Here is a 24,257-nt window from a genome sequence, read left to right on the forward strand (position 1 = left end):
TCCGTCCATCTATCCCCTCAGTGTCCTCTATCCACATCAGCTCTTCCATCCTTCCTTCACCAATGTACTCCTCTCAGGCACTCTGTACTCCTCTCAGTGCTTTATCTAACCCCTCTTTTCCATCTTGTTTTGATGTAAAGCTGAGAAAACCCTCTCAAACCCTCTCAAGTCTCTCAAACATCTCCTTTCTCTGTCTATTCTCCCCTACTAGTGGCAGGTGATATTTTTCCTAACCCTGGTCCTTCTTCTTATAGTCCTAAACAATCCACTATCATAGAATGCCTGCAAACCAAATCAATGTGCCCCCTGGAATACCTGCTATATGTTCAATAAATTTGAATCCATTAATGACCTGTTTCTTACTAAATCCTTTGACCTGCTGGCTATCACTGAAACATAGATCCAGCAGAATTACACTGCTTCATCTGTTGCTCTGTGCTTTAGTGGCTTGCAATTCTTTCACTCATCCAGACCTAACAATAGGCAGGGAGGAGAGTTAGGCATACTCTTCTCCCCATGGTTCATTTTCCAGGTCATTCCGTCATTCTGTCCTCATCTCCTCTCTTTCCTGTCCTAACCATGCTACTAACCATTATAAACACAACAAATCAAAAGTGCCCTGGATGAGGTGGCACCTCCCTCAATCCATACATTTAAACACAGATGTCAGCAACCTTGAAACTTGCCCCAAAACCATTTCCTTCGGTATTGCCCCAGGTGTGCTGAACATCATTGGGAAAAGCATGCACTTGAAATTTAACCTATAACACTGCACTCCATCTTCCCAAACAGGTCTATTTCACTAAATTAATATCCTCTATAGAACAATCATAAAAGGCTCTTCGATACTTTTCATTCCTTACTAGCCACTTGTTACAAGGCTTGGAGCTAAAAATTTGGCCACCTACTTTAAAGTTTAAATTGACGCTACTTCACCCTGTTAGCTCTCTTCCTTTGAGCACAGAGGATGAAGTGTCCTCTCCTCTGCTCGCCCCACTACCTGCATCAGTGAGCTCATCCCCTCACACCCCATTTAGTCCCTCTCCCCAGAGGTCACTTCCCACCTCAGTAAAATCCTTTGTCTCTCTTCTGGTGTCTATCCCCCTTCCTTAAAGGAAACCTACCACTTGAAGTGGTAGGTGTAAGATGGTTATACCAAGCACCAGCTCAGGGTGAGCAGGTGCCGATGCTTATTTTTATCGCGGTTTAAACATTTTTTATTCTTTACAGCCGAAGGAGCTTCGGCGCACCAAGCGTGTGCGCGCCTACATAGGAAGTGAAGGAGAGCCGGTGATGTTAAGCGCACACGGTCACGCGCTTTGTGTGCCGAAGCACCTTCAGCTGTAATAATACAAAGTGTTTAAACCGCGATACAGTAAGCACCGGCACCAGCTCACCCAGAGCTGGTGCTCGGTATATGCATCTTACATTTACCACTTCAAGTGGTAGGTTTCCTTTAAAGCATGCTGTTGTCACCCCATTACAAAAGAAAGCTTCCCTGGACTCATCCAGTGCTGCTAACTACTGAACAGTCTCTAATCTTCCTTTCATCTCCAAACTCCTGGAATGCCTGATCTATTCTCAACTAGCCCACTATCTCTCAGCTAACTCCCTCCTTGATCCCCTACAATCTGGTTTCTCCCTTATGCACACTACTGAAACTACTCTTACTAAAGTCTCTAATGATGTGTTAATTCCAAAGGGCACTATTCCTTCCTCGTTATTCTTCTGCAGGTCTCTAATAATGTGTTAACTCCAAAGGGTGCTCTGCTCTTTTCCCTCTACACTGCACTTATTGGACAAACATCAACAGATTTCGTTTTCACTATCAGCTTTATGCACATGATACCCAGCTATATTAGTCTGCATGTAACATCATGAACTCCCAACCCGTGCTCTTCATTCCATCAATGATCTAAATTATTCTTTTCCTTAATTCGAACCTCCCTCACACATTTCCAGGACTTTTCCTGAGCTGCACCAATTCTCTGGAATGCCCTACACCGGTCTATCAGATTAATACTTAACCTCCAAAGCTTCAAATGTGCTCTTAAAACACATTAATTTAACAACAAGACTGTTATAATTATTAAAAAGAAAAAGAGCAAAAATTCTGTTATTTGTGTGTTTGCAATGGGATCAAGATTTTACAATTTCTTCTACTGAAAAACTTCTAACAAAAAACTTGTTATAACTGGAAATCAGCTTGAATATCATTATTATAAATCATTATGTAATAAATAACTGAATGCAAACTGAAGCAAAATTCAGATTTTTTTTTTTACCAATCTGTTAAATTCCCCCTTTAAAAACACACAGAACAATGCCCATATTGTGCTGATTGCTCCTTTCTTTCCAGGGTTCTAGTGCTTTCTGTTCTGAAGCTACTTCAGCAGCAGTGAAGTGGATGGAGACTAAACTCCTCATGTGTCTGGTCTGAAGCTTAATCAAATTTAGAATGCCCAGAGTTCCCATAATGCCTTGTGTTTTCCCATTAAGTAATTTAGCAGTAAAGTCCATTGAGATCACTATAAGTAAGTCCACTTAACACTGCATATTTTAAATACAGGATCTACATAGTTACTAGTCTGGCAGCTTTCATGACACGATGGACCCTGGAGCATGGAATAATTAGTAGAAACCAGCAGTATAATAGTCTTTTGTGTGTGAGCACTAAGGGTTAACAGCTCTCTGCTGTGTTCAAAGTGTCTGGATAGTAGAAGATGGAAAAGGAGCCTGTTACACAGCATAAGACACAGAGAGAGACTTAGAAAATTCTGAAGAATCACAGACTGGGATGGAGGAACTGATAGGGAAAAGGGGAGTGTCACGGGTGGTCCCGCGCCCCTCGCTCCCCGGAGGCACAGCGCCAGCGCCTCTCACCTCGCGTGTGCATCCCCGTATCCTAGGGCGCGCCGGCCTAGGGAAATTTAAAGGGCCAGCGCACCATTAATTGGCGTTGGCCATTTTCCCATATGGCTATTTAAACTTGCCTCTCCCATCACACCCTGCCGGGAGCCTTAGAGAAAGCTGAGTTTGATGCCTTGTGCTATTTTTGTGATTTCCCGTTGTGACCCTGGTTCCGTTTCTGACTTTGTTCCTTTGCCGCCTGTCCTGACCTGTTGCTATGTATCCAACTTTGAACCTGTGCTGCCCATCCTGACCTCCTGCCTGTACCTCGATCTTGGCTGCCACTGCGGACAAGTCACGCCTGTGGAATGACCTGGTGGTTGCGTCTAGCTCTGGTGAAAACCGGGTGCCACTTAGACTTCAGTCCCAGATAGTGGCTTGTGTCATCTTCTGCAGTGGTTAATAGGATCCACAACCTCTGAGCCTGACAGGGGATCTTTTACCTCACTATTCTGTGTAGGAGACTTCTGTATCCACAGAGCAACACAAATTCAACTCTCCTGCTAGCTACACACAGAGATCACAACATGGCTTCCCCATTCTTCCTCAAGAGTGAGCAGGGAGCATCAGTCCCTCCCCTGAGGGGGATAGCAAAAAAACTGCTGCACAAAGGTAAGAAAAAGATAATAGGTAAAGTTGTTCTACATGACAAGAGCTATTGATTTGTGAAAAAAATATTGTAGTTGTAGTTTAAGACCTAAAGAGTTTCATACCTGAGGTCTTGCTCTTCTTTTTTCAAACCAGAACCATACTTTGAATGTATGCTATAGCAGGAATGTTCTTCCTCTAAAGTTCTGGAATTGCAAAAACAATTATACAAAACGAATTATAATCACTTAATATTGAATAATTACAATTGCACTAATTTCATGTCAATATCTATTAAACAATCTGCCTGCCTACAATGCTCAGAATTAATCAGCAATCCAATGTATTTTTGTTGCATTAATGTACTAGTCATGTCTGTAGAGCAAACTTTACAAAACATTGTAGTAAGTATGATTCTTTATATTAATAAACCAATCACTTTCCAATCATCTATTAAACCATACTACACTACTACATATCTTGGACATTGTCACACACCCAATTTTCTCATATTTCTTTTTTGAGTAATCCCAAACGAAACGGATTTTCTGTACCCGAATGAACTTTACCTGTAAAAAGAAAAGCATTCTTAAGAATAACATTAACATAATTATGCAGAAATGAAACTCTATCACATAAATTATTGAAGTATATTTTAAGAGCTTGCCTTTATTCACACAAAATACTTTTACAATCTGCTAGTAGGCAAAAAGCTCATCAGGTACTCAACAGTTTTTATTTTCTATTTCTTTTATACTTCAAAAAGCCACACACTGCTGAACATGTATGTTTTTAGCAATATGTTATCTTCTTTAAAAGGGTTGTCCGGGCTTTTAAAAAAGTGGCCTGGGGGGTTATAAAAACAATAAAAATCTTATACTGATCTCTTTTGGCATGCCATTAGTCCCACGGCACCAACGGTCACTGCCACATCTCTGTTCGATTAGAGCGGAAGATGGTCTCATCTGACCATTACAATGCATCTCATTGCTTTCTATGTTAATCAAGTGCAAAGCAGTGGTCAGATGGGAGAGCCCGTCTCTGTAAACAAAGAGGGGCATGGTAGTGAAGAGCAGCGTCATGGGACTACAGGAGCACTGGGTAAGGTAAGTATAAGATTTTGATTGTTTTTATAAATCGATTTGTAATAATATTTTTTAAAGCCCATACAACCACTGTAAATCAATTAATTTGTATTATTATAATTATTAGTAGTAGTTGTATTAGTAGCAGTAGTAATGGCATACTTAGGAATAAGTGTTTTTTCTTGACTTGGAAGTATAATGGAAGATATTCTAAATATATTCAGTACTAATAAATAATAGCTACAAATTAATTTATTCATTGCTCAGTTAATTGAAATCCACTAATCAAAACCAAGTATGATAAACCAGGGACGCGTACTCATGATGATCCAGGCATCATGAGTGTGGTAATCTTCTCATATTTTTATTCATGTCCTTCTAAAATTAACTTTTAAAATTATGCTAATTAGTCTGTGCCATGGGGGTGTTACCAGAGCCCCTCTGTGCTGTAGCTTCACAGACTTTTACAGTGTGCAAGGAGCAATTCCATCTCTAAGCTCTGTTGCAGTGAGATTATACCAGACAGACACTGCTGTTGTGGAGACATATATCCAGCTACAAGTTTGCAGCCAAATATACACTCCCATATTTGCTATGGCACCCTGCAACGATATACTTACCACACACATGTGGCACCTTACCATACTGGGCACAGGAAAAAGATAGAGCATGCCTGTGCTATGCTTACGCCTGTCTGAAAGCAGCCTAAACAGCCTGTAAAACCAGAGCACAGAGGGGCTCTGGTAACCACCCAAGATCCCTTCTGGTTCCTTAGCATGAATTTAAAAGTTGATTTTAGAAGGAAGAAGGCCATGGATAACAAATATAAGGTACAATCTCTGTATCTGGATTTATAAGTATCATATATACTCGAGTATAAGCCGACCCAAGTATAAGCCAAGACCCCTAATTTTAACACAAAAAACTGGAAAAACCTATTAACTCGAGTATAATCCAAGGGTGGGTAATTGGTCACAGCCTCCCCAGTATATAGCCAGCAAGCCCCCTGTAGTATATATCCTGCCATTCCCCTGTAGTATAAACCCTGTCAGCCCCCTGTAGTATATAGCCTTCCAGCCCCCTAGTATATAGCCTGCCATCCCCCTGTAGTATATAGTCTGTCAGGCCCTGTAGTATATAGCCTGCCAGCCCCCTGTAGTATATATACTTCCAGTCCCCTGTAGTATATAACCAGCCCCCAGTAGTATATAGCCAGCCAGTCCCTGTAGTATATAGCCTGCCAGCCCCCTGTAGTATATAGCCAGACCCCTGTAGTATATAGCCTGCCATGCCTGTAGTATATAGCCTTCAAGCCCCCTGTAGTATATTGCCTGCCAGCCCCCTGTAGTATATAGCCTGCCAGACCCCTATAGTATTTAGCCTGACAGCCCCCTGTAGTATATAGCCAGCCAGCCCCCTGAAGTGTATAGCCTGCCAGCCCCCTGTAGTGTATAGCCTGCCAGCCCCTGTAGTGTATAGCCTGCCAGCCCCTGTAGTATGTAGCCTGCCAGCCCCTGTAATATATAGACACCCACCCCCATGAAAATATAGCCTGCCAACCACCTAGTATATAGCCTGCAGCCCCTGTCCCCAATATAATGCCTGTAGGAAAAAAATGTTGACTCACCTTCCGACGCCACAGCAGGTCCTCTTCTATACAGCGATGCTCTGGCATCGGCTCCGTGTCCCTGCGCTATCCGTTGCAGGGATCGTGAAGTTAGCCGCTCACTGACGTTAGCCGCTCAAATTGTGTGGCAATGCCGGCGCACATACAGTAGTAGAATGTCAGTGAGTGGCTGATGTCACGATCCCTGCAACGTACAGTGCAGGGACGCGGAGCCGATGCTGGAGCATCGCTGTATAGAAGAGGACCTGCCGGGGGGCATCGAAAGGTTTGTTTTTGTTCTTGACTCGAGTATAAGCCAAGGTGAGGTTTTTCAGCACATATACTCGAGTACATATGGGGTGTCCCTGGTCAATCATGCTTAATTTTGAAAGTAGATTTCTTTTAAGAGTATTCATTTTCATAACCAATTTTTGTAGCTTCCTGAGAAAATGTATTATATAATGTATAGGTAATGGGCAGGGGAGAGGCAGGTTAAATATGTGAACAGTGGATTTCAGTTTTTATGAAGCATGGACTTAGATGACACATACCCTTATGGCACATTTCCTCTAATAGAATTTCTCAGAATTTACAGTATAATGCACTCATTCATTTACATTTGGCTAACCTGTCTAAGAATATCATGGGTTTGCTTGAGTTTTGCAATACTATTGTTCATGCCAAGTCAATGAGGACAGAGTGTCTGGCATCTCTGCAGCTTTCTCTTTCTCATGCCAAGTATCACCTTCAGCTCTCTGCACTTATTACTTCTATCTCTGTGTGATGCGTTAGATTATATAACATTTGTTAGCACTAATTTTTTTAGCTATTTTATTAGCAGAGAGTAATCACCTGCAGAGTGCAGAGTGATTTATGATTGTTAGTGTCTTACATACAGTTAGCATGTAAACAGACTAATTCACCTTTCATCTTAAAGATGAATCACACAGATGTAGAATCACAATGTATAAACATTTGACACAATTAGTAAAAGGTACACATTGTTATACACACAATCTGTACACTGGCTTCAATATTTCCAGGACACCCATAGACAAACTTGCAGAGCTAGCATTCTCTATGACTAATTAGCTTTCCACTTAATTAAAAAAAATTACATAATTAGACATAATCTACAAAATATGCCATGCATATATAATTAGTGGGAGGATAACGAGCAGAGCCCTCATTTTAGACCAGCTGATTCTGCTTTCCTACTCCTGGCAAAGAGGTGTCTGTATTTCAACGCCTGTGAATTATTGGATGGCAGGGCACAGCAGAGTGTTTGGTTTGCCAAAAAAAATTGTCTGACAGTAAAATACTTTAATTGCAGTATAGGCATATAGGATAAATTGCTTACTCTAAGATCTGGCCTCCTTATTGCTCGATTCACTATGGAGTTTTTATCAGACATGACAAAGCCTTGTGTGTCACATTGAAGGGAGTCTTTAAACTGATCCAAAGTAATCCAGCGCACCTTCTTCCTAGTGTATTTTTTCCTTGAATCCTGTACAAGGAACAAAGCAGAAAATTGCAAAAAGATGAATGCATTTACAGCTTCTGAATTATTTTAAATATGTATTTGAAGTCTAACAATCTGATAAGTATATATTAATACATGCATAGTGACACTTCAGAGAAGAACATCTACCACAAGGATAAGGGATTGGAAAACCAAGCCCACTGCCATAAAGGTGTGCGCCCCCTCTGGTAGGATCCGCTCTTCTTTTAGCTTTTTAACCCCTTAGCGCTCCGCGCCGTAGCTGTACTGCGCAGCTTCCGATGATTAGCGCTCAGCGCAGTACAGCTACTGCGCGAGCGCATAGGATTTTAGAATTGTCACCACGTCGCGAGACGTGGTGACATCGGGATGAGATTTGGGTGACAGAGGCAGGAGGAGTTCCTGTCTCTGTCACCCGACCAATCAAATTGGTCCCACCCGCCGATCGCCGTGATTGGCCAGTCAAACCTGACTGGCCAATTACAGCGATTTTAGGCTAAAAAACGTGCTTTTAGCACTTTCCTCTTCCTCCAGCGGCACCATTTTGGTTTGGTATCGCTGGAGAGAGGAAAGAGCATTACTGTGTGCACCAAAATACACTTTTACACTATAAATAGTGTTCTGATCCTTATCTGATCCCTATTGTTCCCTACAAATTCCCATCCCTATCTGTTTTTTCCTGTGTCCTGTGTGTTCCCTGTGTGATCGCCTTGTGTGATCCCACGTGTCTTCCGTTTTTCCCTGTCTGTCCCTTCTGAACCCAAACGCACTTTTCAGTGCGCTGTGTTAGCGTTGTTCTGCACTGGACGCACTTTTCAGTGCGCCGTGTGAATAGCGCTGCACAGAATCTTTAGCAGTCTTAGCGGTAGTTAGTTTGTCTTAGGGCAAGCTAGGTGCATTTGTAGCGCCTTTTTGCGCGGTGCACATAGGTTTTTTTAGTGCTATCTGTGCGGCTTGTCCGTGTAGTTTAGTGCGCATTATTTTTTTGTGTGCTATCTGTGCGGCTTGTCCGTGTAGTTTAGTGTGCATTATTTTTTTTGTGTGCTATCTGTGCGGCGTGTCCGTGTAGTTTAGTGCGCATTATTTTTTGTGTGTGCCATCTGTGCGGCTTGTCCGTGTGGTTTGGTGTGCATTCCCTTTTTGTTTGTGTGTGCTATCTGTGCGGCTTGTCCGTGTAGTTTAGTGCGCATTATTTTTTGTGTGCCATCTGTGCGGCTTATCATCATCCTCCTGCTCATCTTCCAGTGACCTGGAAGGACCCCCAAGAAGGCGCCGTAGGGTTCCAGGGACTTCTGCGATTGAAGTGCCTGGGACTTCTGCAGGAGAAGTGCCTGGGACTTCTGCAGGAGAAGTGCCTGGGACTTCTGCAGGAGAAGTTTCTGGGACTTCTGCAGGAGAGGCGTCTGGGACTTCTGCAGGAGAGGCGTCTGGGGCTTCCACTGACCCCACATGGGTAGCCCCAGATAATTATACCCCTCAGGTCCCTGACTTTTTGGGCCATCCTGGAATTAACTTTGACACGACAGGGCTCAGAGCTGTGGACTTTTTTAAGTTTTTTTTTGATGAGGAGCTGCTGAATATTATTATATTTCAGACAAATCTCTACGCTGCACAACATATTGCCCAAAACCCCACGTCCTTTTATGCACAACCCTACAGGTGGACCCCTGTCACTGCAGCAGAGATGCACAAGTATTGGGGCATAATACTCCTTATGGGAATAGTAAAAAAGCCTTCAATCAGGGACTACTGGAGCACAGATATACTGTACCACACCCCCATGTTCCGCATGGCAATGAGCAGGATGCGCTTTGAAGCCATCCATAAGTTTTTGCACTACACTGACAACACACAGTGCCCACCCAGAGGTGACCCCAGTTATGATCGGTTATTTAAGGTCAGGCCCATCTTAGATCATTTTAGTGCCAAGTTTGCCCAGGCATATACCCTCGCCAAACATGTGAGCATAGACGAGTCCCTGGTACAATTCAAAGGGAGACTTCACTTCCGCCAGTACCTGCCCAATAAGAGGGCAAGGTATGGTGTGAAGATGTATAAGCTGTGCGAAAGTTCATCAGGGTACACATACAAGTTCAGGGTATATGAAGGGAAGGACTCCACTATAGTGCCCCCAGAATGCCCCCCCTTCCTGGGTGTTACAGGGAAGATAGTGTGGGATTTAGAGCACCCACTGCTGGACCAGGGCTACCACCTCTACCTGGACAATTTCTACACCAGCACCACCCTGTTCAAGTGCCTCACTTCCAGAAATACTGCGGCATGCGGCACTGTACGCAGAAATCAGAGAGGTCTCCCTAAGTCGCTGCTTGGGCAAAAACTTAAAAGGCACGAAAGCAGGGCACTATGCAGCGACTCTGTATTGTGTGTTAAGTACAAGGACAAGAGAGAGGTCCTTGTATTAACCACAATACATGAGCACACCACCACCCCTGTCCCAGTACGAGGTGCCAGTACAGAAACCCCCAAGCCAGACTGTATTTTAGATTATAAAAAATACATGGGAGGGGTGGACTTGTCTGACCAGGTGCTTCAGCCGTACAATGCCATGCGGAAGTCGAGGGTGTGGTACAAGAAGCTGGCCGTGCACATGATGCAGATGGCATTGTATAATGCTTATGTGCTGCATCGATATGCCGGCCAGAGGGGAACTTTCCTGGAATTTCAAGAGGTGGTAATAAAGTATTTTCTTTTTGGAGACCAGGAAGGGGGGAGTGCTAGCACATCTGGAAGTGAGGCCACATCACGTATTGTACCAGGGCAGCACTTTCCAGGAGTAGTTCCCCAAACAGCCAGCAAGGGAAGGTCACAAAAGAGGTGCAGGGTGTGCTCCAAAAATGGCATTAGGAAGGACACCATTCATCACTGTGAGACATGCCCAGAAAAACCAGGGTTATGTATGAAAGATTGCTTCCGAATTTATCATACATCCCTGGATTTTTAGAGTACCCTGTTGTTACCCTGACGCACAGCTTATACATCATGCCGCATGCCGCACCTTCCCTTCTAAGCCCTGCCATGTGCCCAGCCTGTAGATTACTGCCCCGTATGCTTTACCCGGGAAAACATGCATCATGATTTTTAGGGTGTTTGTCCCCCATGGCAGCAGCTGGGCACAAAATGACATAATGGATATTTTTTACTATGCACTATCCATTATGCACTTTTTCAGGGGTCCACCTGTGGGGTTAAAATGCTAACTATACCCCTAGATTAATTCATGGAGGGGTGTAGTTTCCAACATAGGGTCAGTTCTTAGGGGTTTCTACTGTACTGGCCCCTATTGGCATCTACAAATCTTTCATGATGCCAAAAAGAAAAAAAAAATGTACAATGTCTGTGCTCCAACAAGTTATTCCCTTTTGAGCCCTGTCGTGTCTCCATCCTACAGATTATTGCCTCCTATGGGGTACTGCCCTAACCGGGGTAACCCGCAGAATGATTTTTGGGGTGTTTGTCTAAAGTGGCATGGGTTGGGCACAGTATATGAGGCACTAAAATGAAATTTTTGAGATAAAAACGCAATTTTTACTTTACTTTGCATTTAATTTTGACCAGCGTGTTGGGGGTTAAAATGCTCACCACAACCACCGATAAATTCTTTGAGGGGTCTAGTTTCCGTAATGGTATCATTTATTAGGGGTTTCTATTGCACTGGCACCTCACGGGCCCTGCCAACATGACATGGCACTCCAAATCCAAACATGTGAAAACGGAGCTGGAAAATCAAAATCTCACTCCTTCCGTTCTCATCCCTTCTGTGTGCCCAGTCTGTAAATTATTGGCACATGTGTGGTATTGCTGTACTCAGGACAACCCGCAGAATGATTTTTGGGGTGTTTGTCTAAAGTGGCACGGGTTGGGCACAGTATATGAGGCACTAAAATGACTTTTTTGAGATAAAAACGCAATTTTTACTCTGCACCATTTACTTTGCATTCAATTTTGACCAGCGTGTTGGGGGTTAAAATGCTCACCACAACCACCGATAAATTCTTTGAGGGGTCTAGTTTCCGTAATGGTATCATTTATTGGGGGTTTCTATTGCACTGGCATCTCACGGGCCCTGCCAACATGACATGGCACTCCAAATCCAAACATGTGAAAACGGAGCTGGAAAATCAAAATCTCACTCCTCCCGTTCTCATCCCTTCTGTGTGCCCAGTCTGTAAATTATTGGCACATGTGTGGTATTGCTGTACTCAGGACAACCCGCAGAATGATTTTTGGGGTGTTTGTCTAAAGTGGCATGGGTTGGGCACAGTATATGAGGCACTAAAATGACTTTTTTGAGATAAAAACGCAATTTTTACTCTGCACCATTTACTTTGCATTCAATTTTGATCAGCGTGTTGGGGGTTAAAATGCTCACCACAACCACCGATAAATTCTTTGAGGGGTCTAGTTTCCGTAATGGTATCATTTATTAGGGGTTTCTATTGCACTGGCACCTCACGGGCCCTGCCAACATGACATGGCACTCCAAATCCAAACATGTGAAAACGGAGCTGGAAAATCAAAATCTCACTCCTTCCGTTCTCATCCCTTCTGTGTGCCCAGTCTGTAAATTATTGGCACATGTGTGGTATTGCTGTACTCAGGACAACCCGCAGAATGATTTTTGGGGTGTTTGTCTAAAGTGGCACGGGTTGGGCACAGTATATGAGGCACTAAAATGACTTTTTTGAGATAAAAACGCAATTTTTACTCTGCACCATTTACTTTGCATTCAATTTTGACCAGCGTGTTGGGGGTTAAAATGCTCACCACAACCACCGATAAATTCTTTGAGGGGTCTAGTTTCCGTAATGGTATCATTTATTGGGGGTTTCTATTGCACTGGCATCTCACGGGCCCTGCCAACATGACATGGCACTCCAAATCCAAACATGTGAAAACGGAGCTGGAAAATCAAAATCTCACTCCTCCCGTTCTCATCCCTTCTGTGTGCCCAGTCTGTAAATTATTGGCACATGTGTGGTATTGCTGTACTCAGGACAACCCGCAGAATGATTTTTGGGGTGTTTGTCTAAAGTGGCATGGGTTGGGCACAGTATATGAGGCACTAAAATGACTTTTTTGAGATAAAAACGCAATTTTTACTCTGCACCATTTACTTTGCATTCAATTTTGATCAGCGTGTTGGGGGTTAAAATGCTCACCACAACCACCGATAAATTCTTTGAGGGGTCTAGTTTCCGAAATGGTGACATTTTGGGGGGTTTTCTATTGTACTTTTACTTCAGGGGATCTTCAATTACACTGTGGCACCACAAAATATTTGCAGCCAAATTGGCCTTCCAAATTCCCAGTATCGCTAACTCTGTTCTGGACATCGCTGTGCGGGGAAACAGCAGCTGACATCCACATGTCTGGTATTGCCGTACTCGGAAGAAGCAGGGCAAGAAATTAGGAATATATATTTACCTCAAATTCCTTCTGAATGTATCCATTTTAGGGCTAAATTGGAAAGATTGAAATCAAAAATTGAAATTTCAAAATTTCCACTCCATTTTCATATGCTTCCGGAAAAATAATTAAAGGGTTAACAGACTTCTTAAATGCTGATTTGAATAGGTTGAGATGTTAGGTTCATAAAATGGTGTTACTTGTGGGGGTATATAGTACATAAGTCTTTATAGGGGACTTCCAAACTGAATTGATCACCAAAAAGTTAGCATTTTTCAAATTTCAAGAAAATCTGAGAAGTTGCTACTAAAACTTCAAACCTTCTCACATCCATAAAAAAAATGGAAACTTGAAACAAATAATGGATATAAAAAGAAGACCAATGGCAAAAGGTTTCTATCAAAAAAAATTTGTGGTATCACTTTTTGTCTAAAAAGTATAACATTTGAAACTTTGAAAATAGTCATTTTTTTCAAATTTTTCCTAAATGTTTGAATTTTTACCCCCCAAAAAAGGAACGGATCACCAAAATGACACTACTAACATAAACTACAATGTCTCACGAGAAAACAATCTCAAAATCACAGAGATATCTTAAAGCGTTGAAAAGTTATTACCACAGGAAGAGACACTGGTCAAATTTAAAAAAAAAGTTGCGAGCCTTAACCTGCAAACAGGCTGCGTCCTTAAGGGGTTAATACCTTGTTTTTATGAAAAAAAGTTCTCAAAATTATACAAATGAACCTGAGGGGCTCCAAGTTCCATAGATGTCAATGGAGCCTGGAGCCCCTCAGGCTCATGTGCATAATTTTTAAATCCTTTGTTTCTTAAAAAAAGGGCATAAGAATCTACAACAAGAGCAGAAACTTCCAGAGGGGGCAAACACCAGCATGTATATGTGCTTGGTTTACAATCCTTCATTCTGGTGCTTGATGGATTTTGAAGGATTGTTTTTGCCCATCCATCCAGAATAACACACAAGGTCAGACGCTGGATTCCAGTTCATCCCGCAGCAGTGTAACCGGATTATGGGCAGGGCTCTGTGCTTTCATTCCAAATTCACTTATCCATAGATCTATGACCTTGCTGTGTACAACAATGAGGTAAAAAGTGCAGTGTTTCTGTCCAATTCAAGTGGACCTTTCTCAAGAATCAATGTGTAAAAATCACTGTACCATGTGTCAGGGTATGATGGAAGTTCAGAGGGCTCACAAAATACACTGGCAGCCTTCCCCTCAACAATGAACCGATATCAGTCATCTCATTGCAATAAATGGTGTATTGTAAAATGTAACACCATACATTGGGAAAGATTCATTATGCCTTCTCCGACAGTATTCCGGTGGAGAGGGCACGTAAATCTCCCCCGCCCTGCCAGTTTCCTGGGTTCTCCAACCTGCAAGCCACTTTCGGCGCCTCAGGGCTAAGAGTGGGCGGGTGTGCTGGTGTGCAGGGAGGGGTGTGATCACAACCAGATGGGGATGCAATACTGATTGAAAACTGTTTTTTTGTGGGGGTGTTAAATGGACACCCACCTTTTCAGAAGCTCTTAAAGGAAGAGGTAAATAACACTGAAGATAGAAGCTGGGATACTTTACATGATATATTATAATACGTGTCATATTTCAATAGAAAATACTCACTGTTGTTCTTAGTAGAACCACATTGGCTTTCTCCAAAGACGAAGGGACACAGTTTGCCCAGACACTCCATTCAGGCTTCCAGTAAAAGAGGAGCAGAAGAATCCCACCAGATAGAAAGTAGCCAATAACACACAAGATAATCCAAAGAATACTTATTCTATAGCCAAAGATTTCCTATTATTGGAATAAAAAATCTGTATCATTGAACTGTCTAAAATTTACTTATTTCCAATAATCATTTGTACAATTCTCAACAGCTTAACACACAAAAAACATACAATAAACCCTGAATAGAACCTTATAGGTGACACAAAAACAGTTTTATTCCCAATAATTGTTTTCTGCAATCCAGTCAGAGAGGCGGCAAAGCTCTTTTCATGAAGTCAGGCTCCCTCACCTCCTCACAGCTGTCCTAGCTGGTAAAATCCACCCCATATTCCGAGCATGCGCTGTATGCCTGACATTTTGGTCCCAGGCGGTTGTCACCCTCCAGCTCCAGTACATGGGTATTGTGCAGTGTCACATGTGAGAGAGGGCTAGGTGGCTGTGCTCAGATTTGCTTGATGCACAATATCCACGCATGCATGGTGTATCACTGGAGCCAAATGGGGACTAGCCTGGTGCCAAAATGTCAGGCGCACTCCGCAACCACAGGGTATTCAAACGAAGTTGTAGTGATGTGAAGCAGGGGACTGTGACAAGGGGCCATCAGGAGGTAGGGGGAGCTTGACTGGATCCAAGAGCTCTCCCGCCTCCTTGACTGGATCTCAAATGACAATGATAAGGAATTAGTTTTTTTGTGTTAAAGCACTAACACAGAAGATCCACACTTATACTATTACACCACAACTACAGTCACCTATAAGGTACTATTTGGGGTTTATTGTGGGGTTTTGTGGTGACAGCTTCCCTTTAATAATGATAGCCCTGGGAGTTCTAACATTGACCAGCATTGATATTTTCACCAAGTAATATTTCTTTAGGAGGGAAAGTCCATGGAGCAAGCATGACACAGTTTCTTATGAATGCAACTGAAAGAACTTCTGTGTTGGGAAACATTAGAAATACAGTATTTAAACAAAAGTAGTGCAAGAATAAAGCAACAGAAAGAGAAATTCATATGCTTGTACAGCCTCTGTATAATGACTGAAGATGTTGAGAGCTGCAGCTAACCCTTACTCAAGGTTACTGGGTTCCTTCTCTACTACTGTCATATATCTATAGGAGCAGAACTCCTTTCTATGAAAAGTTCCAACAAGTGCATATCAGGAAAAGGTGGTGTTATTTGTGCGGGATGTATTGTGGAAGGGTAAGGTAAATGAGACAGTCATGTGGACCAGAGCTAATGCCCTACAGTATTTGGCATTGACAGATAACTGACTAGTGAACCACATAAATTATCTTAATCCCTTAGAATAATAAGGAGTTAAATGAGGACATCTTTCACACATTGTATAATACTATAGACACTCCCATCTGCTAAACTCTTTTTCTAGGTATTGTCTTAACACAATCCGCCTCTAATTAAATGACACTGAGAACTCAGTGTGTAAGCGAGACAAATTATAGAAACATAGGTTGTTTTACCCTGTCTTACCTTAAGCAATCTCAATTATAATGTGCCATATAATACATACATGGGAACAGTTAAGTAACACTTCCCCTCCCCTTTAAGATATTTGTGTCCTGGTTCTTACAATGAAGTGTTGATCCATGTAGATATCCATATAAATGTGGTGCTAATATAAAGAAACTACTCAGAGCTGCTGAGCTGCAATAGTGCAAAAGTGTGTGAAACCCCTTTAAGCTTGAATGCCAATAGGCCATGTCTGCCAACTTGTTAATTTTCTTGACAAGCATGGCCATTGTCTTCTACTCCCCTGAAAAAAAGTCAGTGCGCCAATAGTAAATTTATCCCCAGCCAATCCCACCATACTCCTGATCTTAATTGTTCATAATGTAGGTGTTATGATCTGCATCTGCCTGATTTATTTGTTTGCTTTATGTGATCTTCAAATCCATAAGTAGAGTTTTTCAGGTGCGGGTTACCAATCGCATGCGTATCCATGGAAATGCATATGTGAACAAACCGAGTCCCACCCCCAGCATTTGCATCAATGAAAACTGACAGATTCAATTGGATAATACCCTTGGGAGAAGCCCAAAACCAAAGCAATTAGGTTGCATAGCTGGGCCACATCCTGCTGCTCATTATAATCTGCCCATTGTTTAAGTAACTATTTGTATGCGTATGTGTGCGGAATAGAGTCCTTATTTAATACTTAGCGGCATTGTTAGAGCTTTTGAACCCTCTCCATAGACTTGGCTTCTGTATAATACAGAACACACCTGCTGCCAACACCCATGATCATGAGTGTTAACCTGTTAATTGCCATGGTCATATACACAATGACATGCTCAATATTATTGATATCCCCTGTGAGACCACATTGGAGGCTGGTGATTGGTTTGTTTGACAGCCAAGAGTCTCTCCAAACTTTCCATAGCTGTCACAGAGCAATCTGTAATACACCCTAAACAAGGTAGGGTGTAATACAAAAGGAGCCTTTTTACTAAAATACCGATTAGATCCCCTAAAGTTCAAACATCAAGGGAGGGCCAAAACTGTAGAAAAACAAATAATAAAAACAAAAATGTAAAGAACCCAAATAACAATTGATCAATGGTTCAAACTGCTGCTTTTTAGCAATTGTGCCACTGCTAAAAATGGAAACAAAAAAAAAATAGATCAAAAGATTGCACTACTCATAAAATTATAGAAATCAAAATGTCAGCTGGTCATTAGGCCAAGATTTTTTTTAATATTTACTTTTTTGAAACGACTGTGTGATTTTGGTATCTCCCTGATAAGATTCTAAAACTAAGCCAGTGAGAAAAAGGCACAACTTTTTTGAGTCATTTTACGGCATTTGGGAATTGCTTTTAGCTACCAAGAACATGACATAGACTAGAACAGGTAGCACTTAGGACATACATCTCTGTAAATGGAATAATAAAAATGTCTGTCTTTTGTAAGGTGTGGAGAAAAACAGAAGAATTGCAAAAATAGAAAACATCTGCAGTTTTAAACCATAGCTGAGCTGTTAACAAAATATCATAAATCAATAGTGCAGATGATAATAGTAAACATTATAATAAACTTTATTAATCCCTTCCTGACCTGGAACATAACAGCAATGTATAGGTGGCAGTGACTTGTCGAATCATGTAGTATTATTACGTCATGCTTCTGTTACCGGCTCCCAAGTGGAGCCAGTGCCAAAAGCTGTTGGTGTCATCTGCATATTACAGCTGACACCATCCTATAAGATTCACCATCAAACATAACTCCAATCGTAGGTTTTAACCCCTTGCATGTCACTGTCAAGCATTACAGCATCTGCATCTTCTCCCCCAAGCCCATTACCTGGGAATCCTTCCCTTGGCAACCTTGAGCTCTGATGTGTAGCTCAGGACTACCTGATTCTCAGAGATGTCAGGCTGCATTACAGTACATTATAAGGCATACAATTTAATACATATAGTAATGCTGTGCAGTGATCTGGACTTGAACAAGCGATCAGAACATTCATTGTTCAAGTCCAAATTGAAAAAAATGCAAAAAGTAAATAAAATATGAGAAAAAAAATATTTTAGAATAAAAAATAAACATAGTTAAAGTTAACCTACCTTCCTCCCTTAGAAATACCTAAAAAAATATTTAAACCCCCACATTCATCTGTAGCAATCTGTACAGATATGAAACATAATTAGAAGCATGATAAAAGTCACCTACTTTTCACCAAATCCCTTCACAAAGTGATCAATAAAGGTAATGTGGACCAAAATGATACCATTTAAAAGAACAACTTTTCTTGCAAAATATAAGCCCTCAACCAGCTATGTCAACAGAATAATACAGACGTTATAGCTCTGAAAAAATGGCGATGCTGAAACAAATGAGATTTTGTCCATTTTTCATTGAGTAAAATGAGCAAATAAAAAATACTATATAAAAGAGTCAACACCATAATTGGAGTGAACCAGAGAATAAAGATAAAATATATATTTTTTAAACGGGGACTGGTCCGATGAAATCCTAAAAACAAGAATCAATGATTTTCTTCTACCCCTAAAGAGTTAATAACATCTGATCAATAAGATATAGACTCCTCAAAATTGAGTTTATGTAAAGTTCATCTCATCCCGTCAAAATAAACGCTCATATGTCCACACTGCCAAAAACTAAAAATGTTATAGCCTATAAAATCTGATAAAAGAAATTTTGCTTTGAATGTGTCATGAGAAAACAAGTCTCAAAATTACCTGGGTATGTGAAAAGGTTCCAAAGTTATAACCTTATTAAGTGACACATGTTAGATTTTAAAAAAAAGGGCGTTGGGAAGGTGCAAAATGCCCAAGCGGTTAAGAGGTTAAAGAAATGCTCCTGTGTCTGCTTTCTCCTGTGTCCTTGTGTGTCCTATGTAAATCAGCTTTATGTCCTGTATCCACTGACAACTGAGATATAAAGGAACATGATAAATGACACTCTAATGACACTCTTTACTCTTTTCAGACAGTCTAATCTTCAGAGAGATGAATCATCAAGGAAAATGTTCTCAAGATATGGAATATCATCTTTAGCCTCCTTTCCTTATCTCTGTGCTATGTACAGTACCCCAGATACACTACGTACTGTTCATTATTAGCACTTGCACTAGGTCCTCATAAAAAAATAGCTTCTAAGGTGTAGACACACTTTAATGGGTTAAAGTTATCTAGGTTCTTGTTCTTATCTATGAGCATGATAGTGTAATGCATATGTCAGGAGATTTTCATGATTTTATACAAAAGGTATACCAACTTACTTTAATCAATAATAACATTGAACTGGTTGAATTCTGTGTAGTCCAGTTATATCCAATCCACAATAAGTTCTACTGTATATTGAAGGCCCGGTTAACAAATAACAGTCTTATTATTGTATAACATTCAGTAAGCCAATAAACTCCTGCCAATTTACTTTTTCTAGTTATGCAACCAGACATACATATCCCACAAGCAAGAATAGAATTAAGAATGTCAAGCAAAAGCTTATCACCTTAAGGACACAGCCTGAAATGACCTTCAGGACATAGCACTTTTTTTGTTTGTTTTTCCCTGCTCAAATTCCAAAAGACAGAACTTTTTAATTTTTTTAAATCCAATATAGGAATATAAGGGCTTGTTTTTTTTGCGGTAAGATCTGCATTTTCCAATGGGTTAATTTTAATTTTTAAAAATAGCATAAAGATTCATATTTATTAACTGCAGAAGAACAGAAGCAAACAGCTGTAGGCCTCCTTTCCAACTGCCATGGAAAGGAGAAACTGCCCTGCAAGGAGAGATCTCCCTGCCAGACATTTGCAGCAGGGAGCAGGCAGTACGTACACTGGCACACTGGCAGTGCCAGCATGATTCAGATGACCATATAGATTGCCCAAATGCAGCAACTGGCTGCTAATTTGGACGATCGATTTTGTCCTATGTCCTCAACCATTTAAGGTCTGTTACTGTCCTAAACATGAATGATAAAGGTAACCAAGAAAAATCAGTGTTGGGACACTACAGTAAGTTAGACTGGCTGCTGCAAAGAACTGATCTGCTTCATCTTATGATGTAGCAATTATTTTTCCTGATGCACAAAATACAAATACTGAGTGAGAGAGTGATTTACTACTTGCTTCAGTGAAATGTCTTGAAAGAGCATCAAGCTGACTTGGACAATTTCGATTCCCTTTTTGGTACCACAAGTAGCTGCTCTACCTCCGGAGGACCCTTCTCATTCATTACTTTACAAAAGTCAGTAGATTATGCATCATTTTTCCTGCTCATTCAAAGTGAACAATGGTTTTCCTAGTAATAACATCCATCAATGGGTTGTGCACAATGTAAATAATTCAACCTATTGAACACACTGGGGTACATTTACTTACCCGGTCCCGCGGCGGAATGTCCGACGAGGATTTGGTTCCGGCATGATTCACCAAGCTCGTGCGCCCCTTTTTCTTGCATCCTTTTCTTCTGCCCCGAGGTCCGCCGGAGTTCATCTGCTTATTCCCGGTGCATGTAAGTGCGTGTCTTGCGACACAATTTTAAATGTTAAATCCAGGGTGTTGTCCGAATCCGTTGGGTTGTATGATGGCCCGCCCCCCGATTTCTGTCGCGTGCAAGCCGGCGCCGATGCGACACAATCTGATCGCGTGCGCCAAAATCCCGGGGCAATTCGGCCCAAAACGGAAATCGTCGTGAAACCCGACGAAAGTGCGGCATTCGGGCCCTTAGTAAATGAGCCCCACTACGATAAAATGTGCAATATGCTTATTAAAGCTGTAATGGGGCATAATTAGGAGAAGTTGGGCCCCATTGCAGAATTTTGGGGCCTTCTTCCCTCCTATTTGTACGCTCACACATGTTTATACAATCACACACATTTATGTACACACAGATTTATACACTGTTACACACATACATACATTTATACATTCATGCACACACATTATGCACTCATACATACATTTATACACTATACAGTATATACACTTTTTATAAACACATACAGTATATGCACATATTATATCACATACTCACAGTATTTACACATCAAATGCACAAGTATATAGTAAATATACATCATATTATTATACATATAGTCTATACACACACCATATATACACATCTATACAGTATAAACACATAAATACAGTATAAATGCACACAACACATACACTCATACAGCATATACAGTGAATATACACATTATAGAAACACACACGTACAGCATATAGATACATTTATACACACCATACACCATACATTGGATACACATCAATACACTCATATACACAAATGTATGCACTCATTGTCTGAAAGATTTCACACAATGTGCAGCATGACATGTATATAATGGTGCACATCCTCTATTTATCAGAGTAGCAAGTTGGATGGCTAGGCCCCCTGACACCGGGGGCTCCATAGTGGCTGCTGTGCAGTTACGCCCCTACTGTTTGTCTAGTCTTATTATACACTTAGTTTAACGATTGAAAATTTTCCACTGTGACACATAACTAAGAAGTGAAATCTGAATGAGGCCAAGTATTACAGATCTTATGTCAACACTCAGTTTATTGGTGCACTTCTCCAACTGAACAATGGCTTGTCTTTTTTATCCTTACAAAGGTCTATTTTTCCTTACCCGATGTTGTGTTTTGGCATTTATGTAAATAGTATTTATACAACCAGCTTCATGTCATAGTGGCTAACCCTTATGCACAAATGCTAATGTAAATTTACAAGATCATTCTACAAATATCATGTTGAAAATCATAAACAATGCAGATCATCATACCATGTTAAAAAGCAGAGACAATACTGTACTTGCTACAAGGGTTACATAAGAGGAACATGCACAAACAAAAGTTTGGCATGATGTAAAGCAATAAATTATCACTTTGTTTCATTAAGAAGAATGTATCCATTTATATAACAACATAGAAGTAATTGCATCTGGTTTTGTGTAAAGGGGAAACCCTCAGCCAATGACAATAAAACATTTCTCCAGCTGAAAATACATGTAAGATATTTGCTGATTCCACATTGATGTACAGTATACAAACAGCAGTTTAGTCATAGCTTTTATCCATCCGTATAGTCATAGTTACACAATTACATAATTGGAAGTGTATGTCTAGTAGGTCTATCAACTTTATCCAAGGGATAGGGAAAGGGAAGAAGGGGCTGTGCCTGTAGACTGAATTTTTATTCTTCTAAAGATGGAGAGAGTGGTCCTTTGAATCAAACAGCTTTGCCTCCATATTTTTTTATGCGCCACCTACATATTTATATACATGAATGATGTCCCTACTAAGTTGTATCTTCTCAGGTATCTTCTGATCTTTCCTCATAACTTGAGATCCTACAATAGTGTAATCCTATGAATAGTAATTTGTAATGACACCACTGTGATATATTACCTACCTCTACTAATTTAGGGAAACTTCCAATGTTAAGATTATAAATTATATTATATCTTATATTGAAAAAATAACAAATAAAAACATAACAATACCAGGAAGGGGTGTTCAGGGATAAATAACCCATATCCCATTCCATGTTACTTGTTTTTAATTGTCATTATTTAATATAAGCTATTTTTCAATCTTACCATTTTGCTATATTGTGCATTATTAATGGTTAGTTATAAATTGCAGCATTATCATTATATATTACTATTGTTATTATTTATTGCAGAATATCCTGAGTATGTGAAACATGCTTCATATATGGTCAGAATGGACATGTAAAAGAAAATTTAGAGCATTCCATGAACTTGTTCCCAGAACTGAACTGTATATTCTAGATGTGACTAAATTAATACTTAAGAAATTGCATATATATTGCAGGAAATACACAACTCACCATCTCATTCTCCTCTCCTTCATTAATTATATCTTGGTGATCTTGGACTTTAGACTTCATGTTTTATATTTAAAACTACTTCATATGCTTTGCCAAGCAAACACTATGCCCAGATGGAGATGGTGAATCCTATTTATACTAGATCCATCTCCTCTAGTGTAACATGAACATCCTCCCCATGATTTTAGCACACCTCCTTATTATTATTTTCTCAGGAGTAATTACTGATCTATCACACTGCAACCAAAATACTTCCTCAACAAAGGTGTTTATTTTGTAGAAGATGCCAAACCTGTAGCTATAAAGGCCACACATATTTTACATGCAAATGAATATAAGTAAAGTTTCCATGCAATGTTTTATATAATCTTATATAAGATTTTTTGGTACATTTGTAATGTTAAATAACAAAATACCTCTGATCTGCAGACTAGGGGCTCATTTCTAACCCCCTGAGTCTTTTGTCCGTGTTACTGGACTAAATAGATCATTGTAATTTCTGTTTAAGGAGTTTTACAATTGATACTATACAAGACTTTAGTGACTCACTATATCATGTATCTGACATTTTGAGTATTATAAATGTTAGCTGTGTTTGTGAGTTTATTATTATATAAATTACTTTAAAGTCATTAGTATAGTGTAACAAATTGTTATGGGACTATGTTGATTGGTCCTAGGGATCACATGGTGATTGTTCCTAAACCTACCCACAGAATACACTAGGCAGGGTGTTAATGAAGGGTGATGTCCCCTGAAACATTGCAGTCCTGTTTTACAAGTTTAGTCACCTCCTGGTAGAGTCTGGAATCTGTGAGGCTTTTGGGATATCAGGTGCAACAGATGGGTGAATATATAACTCATGTTATGCTGTATTTACTCTCTGGCCAATGTATAGATTATTGAAGGATACAAAAAGCACATTTGAAAGTTTTTGTGAAGTCTTGTGCATGTTTGTGATACTGGTTAGAAAGGTTTGTGATGGTGAAAGTGATGGTTTGGTCTGTAATGTGAGCAGTCCGGTTAACTTTGTTTTATAG

The 24,257-nt window shown here is 40.5% G+C and overlaps 1 protein-coding gene across 1 annotated transcript in view; it reads right to left on the reverse strand.

Annotated features, from left to right (window-relative positions):
* The window catches only part of LOC140122129 (probable cation-transporting ATPase 13A4), a 64,527-nt gene extending 41,171 nt beyond the window's left edge, over nt 1–23,356 (reverse strand). Inside the window, exons 1-5 of the mRNA XM_072142623.1 lie at nt 23,218–23,356; nt 14,761–14,934; nt 7,550–7,696; nt 3,997–4,067; nt 3,624–3,704 (exon numbers count right to left, since the gene is read on the reverse strand). Coding sequence (XP_071998724.1) covers nt 3,624–3,704; nt 3,997–4,067; nt 7,550–7,696; nt 14,761–14,934; nt 23,218–23,277 — 533 coding nt within the window. The 5' untranslated portion in view covers nt 23,278–23,356. The remainder of the gene's footprint in view (nt 1–3,623; nt 3,705–3,996; nt 4,068–7,549; nt 7,697–14,760; nt 14,935–23,217) is intronic.
* Between the last annotated feature and the right edge of the window lie 901 nt (nt 23,357–24,257).

The sequence above is a fragment of the Engystomops pustulosus genome, chromosome 3 (genome assembly GCF_040894005.1).
Source record: "Engystomops pustulosus chromosome 3, aEngPut4.maternal, whole genome shotgun sequence".
In the NCBI taxonomy this organism is placed as follows: Eukaryota; Metazoa; Chordata; class Amphibia; order Anura; family Leptodactylidae; genus Engystomops; species Engystomops pustulosus.